At 42.0% G+C, this 12,286-nt stretch overlaps 1 protein-coding gene across 1 annotated transcript in view; it reads right to left on the bottom strand.

Annotated features, from left to right (window-relative positions):
- Positions 1–5,733, bottom strand: part of LOC113608890 (adhesion G protein-coupled receptor E2-like) — a 20,574-nt gene extending 14,841 nt beyond the window's left edge. The window contains exons 1-4 of the mRNA XM_027085855.1: positions 5,599–5,733; positions 5,236–5,415; positions 2,362–2,616; positions 1,846–2,087 (exon numbers count right to left, since the gene is read on the bottom strand). Of these exons, the coding sequence (XP_026941656.1) occupies positions 1,846–2,087; positions 2,362–2,616; positions 5,236–5,415; positions 5,599–5,733 (812 nt within the window). The remainder of the gene's footprint in view (positions 1–1,845; positions 2,088–2,361; positions 2,617–5,235; positions 5,416–5,598) is intronic.
- Between the last annotated feature and the right edge of the window lie 6,553 nt (positions 5,734–12,286).

Raw genomic sequence — 12,286 nt, forward strand, 5'->3', positions numbered from 1 at the left:
ACACACACACACACACACACACACACACACACACACACACACACACAGCCACACCAGCCATGGAGTACTACCCAGCCATAAAACTGATGAAATCTTGCCATTTGTGACAACATGGATGGACATTGGGGGTATTGTGCTAAGTGAAATAAGTCAGGTGGAGAAAGACAAATACAGTCTGATTTCGTACATATGTGGAATACAACAAACTATAAACAAACAAAAGAAATGAACAAACCAAACCAAACAAGCCTCCTCCCCCTGTAGATACAGAAAACAGAGTACTGGCTGTCACAGGGGAAGGGGCATGGTTGAGGGGAGGCAAAATGGGTAAAGTGGGTCAACTTTATGGTGATGGATGGAAACTCAATTTCTGGTGGTGAGCAAGTTGTGGGTATACAGAAGTAGAAATATAAAGTCGTATACATGAAACGTATATAGTGTTACAAAACAATGTTACTTCAATAAAAAATATATCTTAAAAAACTAAAGTGCTATGTTGGTTCTATGATGGCCATGGTCATGCTGGAGAAGATAAGTACAGTGGAGATTTGCTTTTTTTTTTTTTTTAAACATCTTTATTGGAGTATAATTGCTTTACAATGGTGTGTTAGTTTCTGCTTTACAACAAAATGAATCAGTTATACATATACATATGTTCCCATATCTCTTCCCTCTTGCGTCTCCCTCCCTCCCACCCTCCCTATCCCACCCCTCCAGGCGGTCACAAAGCACCGAGCTGATCTCCCTGTGCTATGCGGCTGCTTCCCACTAGCTATCTACCTTACGTTTGTTAGTGTATATATGTCCATGCCTCTCTCTCGCTTTGTCACAGCTTACCCTTCCCCCTCCCCATATCCTCAAGTCCATTCTCTAGTAGGTCTGTGTCTTTATTCCTGTCTTACCCCTAGGTTCTTCATGACATTTTTTTTTCTTAAATTCCATATATATGTGTTAGCATACGGTATTTGTCTCTCTCTTTCTGACTTACTTCACTCTGTATGACAGACTCTATGTCTATCCACCTCATTACAAATAGCTCAATTTCGTTTCTTTTTATGGCTGAGTAATATTCCATTGTATATATGTGCCACATCTTCTTTATCCATTCATCCGATGATGGACACTTAGGTTGTTTCCATCTCTGGGCTATTGTAAATAGAGCTGCAATGAACATTTTGGTACATGACTCTTTTTGAATTATGGTTTTCTCAGGGTATATGCCCAGTAGTGGGATTGCTGAGTCATATGGTAGTTCTATTTGTAGTTTTTTAAGGAACCTCCATACTGTTCTCCACAGTGGCTGTATCAATTTACATTCCCACCAACAGTGCAAGAGGGTTCCCTTTTCTCCATACCCTCTCCAGCATTTATTGTTTCTAGATTTTTTGATGATGGCTATTCTGACTGGTGTGAGATGGTATCTCATTGTAGTTTTGATTTGCATTTCTCTAATGATTAATGATGTTGAGCATTCTTTCATGTGTTTGTTGGCAGTTTGTATATCTTCTTTGGAGAAATGTCTATTTAGGTCTTCTGCCCATTTTTGGATTGGGTTGTTTGTTCTTTTGTTCTTGAGCTGCATGAGCTGCTTATAAATTTTGGAGATTAATCCTTTGTCAGTTGCTTCATTTGCAAATATTTTCTCCCATTCTGACAGTTGTCTTTTGGTCTTGTTTATGGTTTCCTTTGCTGTGCAAAAGCTTTGAAGTTTCATTAGGTCCCATTTGTTTATTTTTGTTTTTATTTCCATTTCTCTAGGAGGTGGGTCAAAGAGGATCCTGCTGTCATTTATGTCATAGAGTGTCCTGCCTATGTTTTCCTCTTAAGAGTTTGATAGTTTCTGGCCTTACCCGGGTGGGTGTTCCATAAAGATGGGGCCTGGATGCTGCAGAAATGACCACAATCACAGCCGGGACTCCGTAGCCCACTGGGAATGTAAGTTTCTTCATGAACTTGTTGACACTGGAGTAGTTGACCACTGTCAGGTTGTGTGCAGTGAGGAAGAGGTGCAGGCCCTCCAGCAGCATCCAGGTGAAGGAGGCCAGGTAGAGATAGTGCAAGGCACCTGCAATGATGGCACATAGCACCTGGGGAAGGAGGAAGGTGTAACCAGGAGGGAGTGTCAGGGTGTAGCATGACCCCAGGACCTCTTCTATACTTCATCACTGGGGAGAACTCTGACGTATATGGAGGAGTTGTCAATGGAGTGTCTTCTAATTGTGCCAATCAGTGTGAAATTGGCTACTTACATATCTAACTTTACCTGGAATGCCATTTTATTAAGGAGTCCAAGGCAGCATGGCTTCATGAACTCAGCATCCCCTGGGGCAGAGCAGGGGTATTTTGGGACAATTTAAGCACCTTGATCTCGGTTCTGTTGATGGCTATTAGGAAGAGCAGGTGGGCCAGGAAGAGGCAGAGTGAGAGCTGCAGGTGGAGCAAAGTGCTGGTGTTCTGGATGGCTTTGCACAGCAGGAAGGTGAGGGCTGCCAGGAGGAGGCACAGCAGAGAGAGGCTCAGCCCCACGTAGGTGATCACAGTCAGTGTGGGATCCTTCTCCTGGGACACATCAGAGAGGACATCACAGTCACCCTTTCCTGCTCTGGGGTAATGATGCTTCCACCATTTTTGTTTTTATTTTTAGGCATATAAAAACCAGGAATGGAGGAGCCAAGTAGATATGTGATGTTTATGGCTAACTTTCTACAGGTTCAGAATGTTAGCATTTTGTGGGATCTGATATGATTAATTCTGTCTCTGGAAGGATTGAGGGACAGGAGTCCTTAGTCAAGACCAAGCCCTGGAACTCACAAGGGTTTATTTTCCTTTAGACTTTTGGGCATGACTAAGCTTATGGGTCACCACAAGAGGTTCACATAGGCATGTAGTTCCATATTGAGCAAGCCTCCATCCCCATCATGTGATGGTGTGTGACATAGTCTGTACCTGGAGTCATGATGTCCAGGTATAAACCCTGACCCTGAACTCCACACACCTCATCCTGTAATAATTGTTCCTGACTCGTCACAAATCCTTACAGATTTAGAATTAAATCCTTGGTTAAAAGAGGAAAACTGATACATTTTGTTGACAGTGGTGGGTTAAAATTCATATTTTTCTGCCACTTTTTGGAATACATCCTAAAATCCCTGAGGACAAGGAAAAAAACCCTCACCAATTCCCTTTTAGTGTAAGTCAGGGAAGGAGAGAGATCGAGAGATGGAGAGAGGTGGAGAGAGAGAGACAAAGAGAGGAAAGGATGAAGGAGAAAATGAAGATTAAAACATTCAAAGTAGGTGCATCTGGATAAAGAGCAATTGAGTATTTTTAGCACAAATTTTATTTTGCAACATATCTCTATGTTTGATTTTGTTTAGGAATAAAATGTTTAAAAATAAATAATGAGGCCACCAGATGATTTTGATGAACTATAAATTTTGAGAATATTTGGTTTATTGAATAAAACTAATTTTCCTACTGTATTAAGAGCTCCCCCAAATCCATAAGAAATTTATCAACAAGACAGTGGAAAAATATACCAAGGATGTGAACAAATTGTTTCCAGAGACAGAAATACTAATAGCTCCTAAATGAAGATGTTACAGTCCATTAATAATAAAAAACACACACAGTTTTTCCTAGATACGATATTTACATCTTAGATGGGTAAACATCCAAAAATTTGCTAGTAAACTTGTGGTAATGGTGTGAGGAATCACAAACTTTTACATAATACCTGTGTCAGTGTCCACAGGTGCGACCTCAAGATGTTGAAATATGGAAATATCTACCAACATGCAATTATGAATTTGACCCAGTATCCATTCTAACTGCATATTCAAACATGAGATCAATGAGGTAAGTGTAAACAGTTGCAACATTATTTGTATTAGTAAGTGATCTAATAAAAACGCCCATTATGAGAGGCCTTGATATAGAATTTACAGCACATTCACACAACAGAATGTATTTGGCCAGAAAATAATGAAGAATCCTTTGACAACTCAAGAGAATAATCTATCAGCTGTGTGAAAAAAGGAGAGCCAAAGAAGAAATACATATACTATATTTATATGTGTAAAATATCTATTGAAATTTGCAGGAGAAATTAACAACTTTGGTTGTTGAAGCAAGAGGAACTAAGTGTCTGGAGCTAAGATTGAGATGGAGAATCTCCAGTGTTTCCTCTCTTGTTCCGTTGGAATTCAAAACTCAACTATCTGAACTCTTCAATAAACAGGAAGCAGTATATAAGTAAAAGTACGAATATTGTGGTATTTAGGGACATGGCTGTAGGAAACATGGACTCGGAGTATCGTTCAAACTTCTGGGGGCTCCTATGAGGTCTGACCATGGTGCTGTGATCATTTCCATGCTTACTTTCATGTGAGTGCCACCTTTATTTCAGTAAATTCCCCATTACTTGAGATCACCAGAGAGTATTTGGTTTTGGTGAACCAGAGAAAGTAAGCAGCTCACCTGGCCAGGTGAGGAGGCAAAGATTTCTCCTGACCCACCTGTACTCACTGGCTCCCTTGGCCCCGTCTGCTATCACCAAATCTTCCTTTATGCAGCCCCTGTGCGTCCCTGGTCTGAAGACCCCTGTGGTAAGCAGAATTCTAATTGGCAATCATATCCCATCCCCTGAGGTACACATAACCACTTCCAGGTTTGAAGTCAAATGCCAGTGTAGGTTCTGCTGTGAAGGGATTTGCAAATGGAATTCATGTCCCACATTAAGTGATGTTAAGAAAGTTTATCCTGCATGGGCTTGCCTTAATCATGTGAGCTTTTATTGGAGAAAAGATCCAAAGTTTGAGAGAGTTTTGATGTGAGGAATCTTCTCTTGCTGGCCTCCAGATAGGAACATTGATACACTGTGAGAGGGCCCAGGAGAGGTCCACATGAGAAGGAATGCAGGTAGCCCCTGAGAGCTAAACCTGGACCCCTGCTGACAGATAGGAGACAAGGAGACCTCAGTCCTACCATCACAAGGAACTGAATTGTACCCAGAATCAGAGGGTTAGAGGAGGACCCCAAGCCTCAGATGAGAATGCAGTCCAGGCTGACAGAATGATTTCAGCCTTGTAAGAACCTGAGCAGACAACCTAGCTATACCATGCCAGATTGCTGACCAGCAATAACTGTGAGATAATAATTTTTTCAGGTTTTACATATGTGGGAATTTGTTACACAGTGGTTGACATTGAATGCAGCCCTTCTCAGGGCTCTCACCTGCACATCGTATTGGGGCATGAGGACAGCAAAGCTGCTGAGGTGGGTGCATTGGAAGATGGTGCTGTTGTCTCTGGTGCTGGCCATCCTGCAGCCTTTGGCGGCCCAATGACCAATTCCATTCTGGCCACACTCCCAGAAAACACAGCATATCTTCTCCCTTGGCCCAGGGATCACTGACTTTAGGAACAGGAAATAGGTGTGAGATGGTGGTTCTGTAACTCAGAAATGCTGACCCAAATCTGGCTCATGAAGGGCTTTCCTGGGGATATTATGCACCCATGGGGGAGCCCCCTGAAGCCCAAGGCTGTGCCCAGGACACAGGGGTCTTCCACCCCACAGGTCCATCCCACCTGGACTCACATGTTGGAAGACAAAGGTGACTGGGGAGCTGAGGTTCTGGGTGTTATTGCTGGTGATAAAGGTGGATACAACATCTGACAGCAGGATGTGGGAGATTTCTTGCAGCAAACCCTTGTGTTTTGCTGCACAACCCATGCAGAACTGCCTGTTCTTCAGTATCCAGGACCAGGGGGACTTTATCCAACAACTTCCCTATCCCTGGGGTGGAGACAAGGCCCACCACAATAGTACCTGCAGGATAAGAGCAAGGTTGACATCTTGGGGGTGCCCAACATGAACCCTCCTTTAGATGGACTCTTTCCTTGTGGCCCCACCATAACCCGCAATTCCCTTTAAAGTTTAGTTTTCTGTTTGTCACTTCTTCGTGTATCTTTTCCCACTGTGAATCCTCAGGGACCGTTTCCCTGCCTCAACCATTACCTGAGTCATTAGATTCGTGCACTGTATCCCAGGTCAGCATCATCTGTGTCTGACTCTGAATCAAGGTGATATTCCTGTCTTCTTCCTCCAACACCTTCAGGGACAGTTCTAAGAGTTGTGGGGGTTATACAAGGAAGTTAGATTAGCAATTGTGCCTACAGTGGTAAACATAATACTATTATTTGTATATATAAGAAAATAAATGTTTTACTATATTATATAAATATGTAAATACTTTATATATTACATAACATATATTATATATAATGGTATTATTTGTTATAAGTAATAACATTTGGTACACATAATAATGGTATATCTGTATATCTTTTGAACCTACAAAGGATTACAATAGAACACTATAAGAAATTTATTCCACAACAAGTTAGGCAACCTAGATGAAAAGGAGAAATTCCTAGAGACACACAAAATACCAAAAATGACTTAAGAAAATGGAAAATCAGAATGATCTGGTAACAGGTAAGCAGGTTGAATCAGTATCCAAAACTTCCCCCAAAGAAAAGAACAGAACAGATGGCTTCTATGTTGAATTCTCCCAGCCATTCATGGAAGAATTAACACTAATCCTTTGTAAACCTCTCCATAGAATAGAAGAGAAAGGAACACTACCTAAATATTCTATGAGACCATCATTACCCTATAAATAAAATAAGATAAAGACATCACAAAAACCCCATAGACCAATATCCATTATGAACATGGATACACAAATAGTCAATAAAATATTAGGAAAAATTTTATCCAAGGAAACTCAAGACACATATTGAAAACTACAAAAGATTGTTGAAAGAAATTAGAAACCCTAAATATATCATAAGACATCCTATGTTCATAGACTGGAGAGTTCATATTGTTAAGGTTCATATTGTTAAGATGGCAGTAGTCCCCAAAGTGGTCTACAGATTCAGTGCAAGCCATATCAAAATTCTGACATCATTAAATTAATTTTTTGGGAGAAATGGAAAGCTCATCCTAAAATTCATAGGGAATTACGAGTGGCCTGGCTATGCAAAGCAATCTTGAAAATGAAAAACAAATTCGGAGGAGTTACAATTCCTCATTTCAAAACTTACTACCAACCTATGTTCCAGCCACTCTGGGGTCCATGTGTTTGTGGTCAGCATACAGTTAACTTCTTCCACCTGGTGGGAGTTTTATTATCAGGAAAACAACTCAAAGATACAGCTCAGATTATTATATATACCCTTGAGGAGGAACTCAAGTCCTTGGCTTTGTTTTCTGGCTAAACTATTATTATTTTGTCTTGCTTGACCCTTTTCCTTTCTTTCAGCATTCTCCCCCTTCTCTTATTAAATTTGCTCTTTGGAACTCCGGGAAGGCCTAGGAGGCTAAAGATTTTCTACAATATAAACATCAGGTGGGGGATACAGGGGTCTTTCCCCTGTAAAGTCCCCATGGGTTCTGCTTGGTTTGATATGGACTGAATATTAGATGATACCAAAATAGTCTCAACTTTTGAAGCGTGGTATTGGTATTATGGTTACACGGGACAATGTCCTGATTCTGGATGATTCATGCTGAAATATTTAATGGTGAAGTGTCATGATATTTTCAACTTTCAAATGGTTCAGAAAAAAATTATACATCTACATGCAGTCAGTTCTGCTATAATGCTTGTTTGAAAACATGATATTTTTCTGGGTATTGATAAATTTGGAAACAATTTGAACATAATGTAAATTTCATGTTTGCTTATGTGCAATTTCATCAGCAAGGCACACAAGAGAGACAGGAGTTAACTGCAGAAAACTGCACCCAGGTGAACCTAGCTGCTCAGAAATACACAAAACACATACGCACAGCTCAAGACACTGCCAGCTCATTCAGTGCCTCTCAGGTGTTATGAAGGATCCCAATATCCATCTGGGTTCTGACTTTCTGTCTGATTTTAGGTAACTCTCCCTCCACCTCTTCATTATAACTCACAAGTGTCAATCCTTCTGATGATCACTTCTACAAGCAAAGGACAGGCCTCTTTCAAGGTAAAGTGCTCTGTTTCTTGTAGTGCTTTTGTATTTCTTAATCATTCAATATATGTAAGATGCTGTTTTATTAGATTCCTTTTTTTTTAAATGTCAGTGACAAGTTTTGAGAGTTGAACCCCACCCAATCCCATTTTTCCCATAAGCCCTGTGGCTTTCACTGTGTGATTATGCACAATATTGGTTAGGAACACCTATGAAAAAATCTTGTTTAAAAGCAAACTTCCCTGGAGGGGGCAAGTTCCAGCCCACTGGCTGAAACTCATTATGTTCAACCACGTGACCTTCTGCCCTGTTGTCACTCAGGGAAAGGGGGTGGGTTCTCATGAACTGTCCAATCAGGGGCGCAGCACGAGAAGGTGGGTGGGGCAACACTTAGCCGACCACTTAAAGGCTCCTGTAGGTGCTCAGCGTCAAGTTTCATCTGCTCTCCCGGGTGCCAGGTGTGTCTCTGTAGCGTATATGATGCTGTGAACTACAGAGGCGGCAGGAGTGGAACGGAGGACCCCAGGGGGACCCCAGAAGCCAGGAAATGGTGAGTTGAGGGGCCAGGTGTCCCAGGACAGGGAGGAGGGGTTGAGTCGGAACCTGCCACTGTGGGACCCGGACCCTGCTGCGGTCAACTCCGGAGTCTGCAGACCGAAGTCCGCCCGGGGCTCAGCTCAGACCTAAGCCCCCTCCAGCTCTCAGCGCGGGGGCTGGGCCAGCAGCCGAGACTTCGGGCGTCCTGTCCTATCACTGTGCGTGGTGACTTTGGCCCCGGAGCCTCTCTGGGCAGCTCTGCACCCTAAACCCGTCTCTCCTCAGATTGTACATTGACCTCGGGTAGAGTCTTCAGACTCTGTGTCTGGTCTTTAAGTGTGGGTGGAGCTTTTGTCTGTGGGGACCCCCGTGCCAGTTTTCTCCCCAAGAGGACCCGTTTTCTCCTGAGTTTTCCAAATGTTTGGGGAAGCAGAGTCTCAAATCCACGAACCTGTCGCCCCAGCCTAGCTCTTCCTAGGGCTGGCATTAAATCCATAAATTCCAGGTCCCTCCCCGCCTTCCCAAAGCCAACTGCGTCTCTAATTCACAGTATCATTATCAACTATTTGTCCTCCGTGGTGCATGTCAAACAGACGCCGTATTTTTCTTTCCAGGGCAGAAAATTTATGTGTTCATTTATTTAATAATAAAATCAGGGCTTCCCTGGTGGCGCAGTGGTTGGGAGTCCGCCTGCCGATGCAGGGGACGCGGGTTCGTGCCCGGGTCTGGGAAGATCCCCCATGCCGCGGAGCTGCTGCGCCCGTGAGCCATGGCCGCTGAACCTGCGCGTCCGGAGCCTGTTGCTCCGCAACGGGAGAGGCCACAACAGTGAGAGGCCCGCGTACCGCAAAACAAACAAACAAACAAAACAAAATAATAAAATCAATAGTATTATTAATGGAAATAAAAATTATTTAATGCTCACCATATATCAGGGACTGTGCAGACACCTTACACAGATCTCATTTAATCCTAACATGCAATAAATATTAAGCTCACTTTTTAGAAGCAAACATTGAAGGATCCAAGAAGTTAAATCCTTACACAGGGTCCCACAGCCACTCTTTGGCAGAGGGGGATGCAGAATTTCGTCATTTTCCCACAGCCAATGAGTGGCTCATGTTTAAAGGTGTAGTTTTTGGTTTTCCTCTCTTTACCATGAGAGGAAAGCAGAGAATAATCACCTGTATCTAGGCTGTGTGAAACCCTTGGGTGTCTCCCCCCAGAGTCTTTCCTGGGCACAGACATCCTGTATCCTATGGGAAGCCCTTGGGTGTAGCTACCCCCTGAGAAATGTTCCTGCTCCTCCATGGGTTTGTCACCCTAAAAAGTTTTATTCACTTTTTAGTCACCGTTTTACAGTAATTGTAAACTAAAGAAAGAGGTGAATTTCAGAAAAGTATAACATAACATTAGTACATTGCCTGTGTTAAAATTTGTTTCCCTTTCTTCCTGCCCTTAGCGGGTGTTTCTGAAGTCTTTTGTTTACTTTTGGGTGCTTTCGAATGTATCAGTAATTCCAGGGCTTAGGCTTGCAGAGCAGAAGTGCTCAAGTATGATTGTTTACAAAAGTTTCTTGTCATGGAAATAATAACCAGCATCATTATTTTCTGGAGTCAATAGATACTCGTGGCTTTTCTTGTTGAGTTGGCAGAATGCCTTACAATCTTCATTTTTTTTTTCCTTCTTCATTTTTCATGAAGTGTTGTGTTGCTGTCTTTGCATTTGAAGAAACAGTCACCTCCTCCAGTTTTTACTGACTGGCTTTGGGAGAGAAACACCCTCACCATTCAACCCAGATGGATATTCTGAGCTTCTCTCAGGCTTTTTCTGTGGATGCCCACTTCATGCCTCTTGTTCCCTCTTTTGGACAGAATTCTTAAGATTCTATGCCTTTCCTTGATCCCTCACATCCAGGCTGGATGCTGTGTTTGCTTCCCCTGAAATGCTCAAGTCTGTATGTCTTCCCAATCCCACCTAGTCATGTGTGTGCTTATGAGCTACATGTGTGTGCTTACTGTGCAGTCTTGCGCTCCTCACCTGGGGGTCATGTGAGGAGCCAGACATAGGGTGGGGGTTGACGTATATGGAGCATTGGGTGTGCCCATGGCCAGTTGGAAGTGTCTGCAGGCAGAGTATCCCAAGCAGCTGGTGTGCAAGGCTCCTGATGGATTCAGTGAGCAATTAGTAGGGTGTGCAGCCCTTTTTTGGACTTCCAAGCCCTGGTTGGTGTGAGTCCTCATAACTTCCTGGTACCAGCCTTCCAGCCACTCATCCATGCTGACCTCCTTGGTATTCTTATTTATTTATTTATTTATTTATTTTTGGCTGTGTTGGGTCTTCTTTGCTGCATGCGGGCTTTCTCTAGTTGCGGTGAGTGGGGGCCTCTCTTAGTTGCAGTGCATGAGCTTCTCATTGCGGTGGCTTCTCTTGCTGCGGAGCACTGGCTCTAGGGTACGTGGACTTCAGCAGTTGTGGCTCACGGGCTCTAGAGTGCAGGCTCAGTAGTTGTGGCGCATGGGCTTAGCTGCTCCATGACTTGTAGGATCTTCCTGGACCAGGGCTCGAACCCATGTCCCCTGCATTGACAGGCGGATTCTTAACCACTGCGCCACCAGGGAAGCCCAGTTTTGTTTTATTTTTTAATCTACTGTGACAGGTTTTTTTGGTTTCACTTATTGTATTTAGACCACTGATGTTTAAAGTGATTATTGATATAGCTGGATTAATATCTACCATATTTTAACATTTTTTATTTGTTGCCCTTGTTCTTTGTTTCTTTTTTGTCTTCCACTTCTCTTCTGTCTTCTCTACCTTTTAGGGGATATTTTACTTGATTCCATTTTTTCTCTTCTCAACATATCATTATAACTTTTTTTTTTTTTTTTTTTTTTTTACATTTTTGGTCATTGCCCTTGAGTTTGTAGTATACATTTACAACTAATCCAACTCCTCTCTGAAGTAACACCATAGCATTTCACTGGATGTGAAAATTCTCTCCCTTGCCCCTTGTAACATTTCTGTCATTCATTTCACTCATCCAAAAGCTATAATTACTGAATATGTTGCTGCTATTATTATTTTCAACAAAATGTTATGTCAGATTAATTAAGAATAACAAAAACAAATGATTTTATTATTACCTTCATTTTTTCCTTCTCTAACACTTAACCTTTATCATTTACCTTCTTCCTGATGAATTTCTTTTAACTTTTTTTTTGCAAAGCAGGGATATTGGTGACAAATTCCCTCCATTTTTTTGGAAGTCTTTATTTCTCCCTCACTTGAAAGATAATTTGCTTGACACAAAATTCTAGTTGGGTGGTTTCTCTTTCAACGCTGTGTTTCACAAAACTCTATCCCTGCTTGCATGGTTTCTGAAAAGTCCAATTTACTTCTTATCCTTGTTTCTCTGTAGCTAAGGTTTTTTTTTCCCTGACTTCTTTCAAGATTTTTTTTGTTTTTGATTTTTCTTGAGTTTGAATATATATTTCTAGGTGTGCATTTTTAGGGTTTTTATCCTGTTTGGTGACCTCTGAGCTGCCTACATCTGTATTTTGGTATCCATTATTAATTTGGGGGAAAATCTCATTATTATTTTATGTATCCTGTTTATTTCTTCTCCTTCATGTATTCCCATGTTGTATATGTTACACCTTTTTTAATTGTCCCAAAGCTCTTGGATTTCTGTTCTGTCTTTTTACCCTTTTCTTATCTTTGCA

The sequence above is a fragment of the Aethalodelphis obliquidens genome, unplaced genomic scaffold, assembly GCF_003676395.1.
Source record: "Aethalodelphis obliquidens isolate GAN/ISIS:26980383/991018 unplaced genomic scaffold, ASM367639v1 scaffold53, whole genome shotgun sequence".
NCBI lineage: Eukaryota > Metazoa > Chordata > Mammalia > Artiodactyla > Delphinidae > Aethalodelphis > Aethalodelphis obliquidens.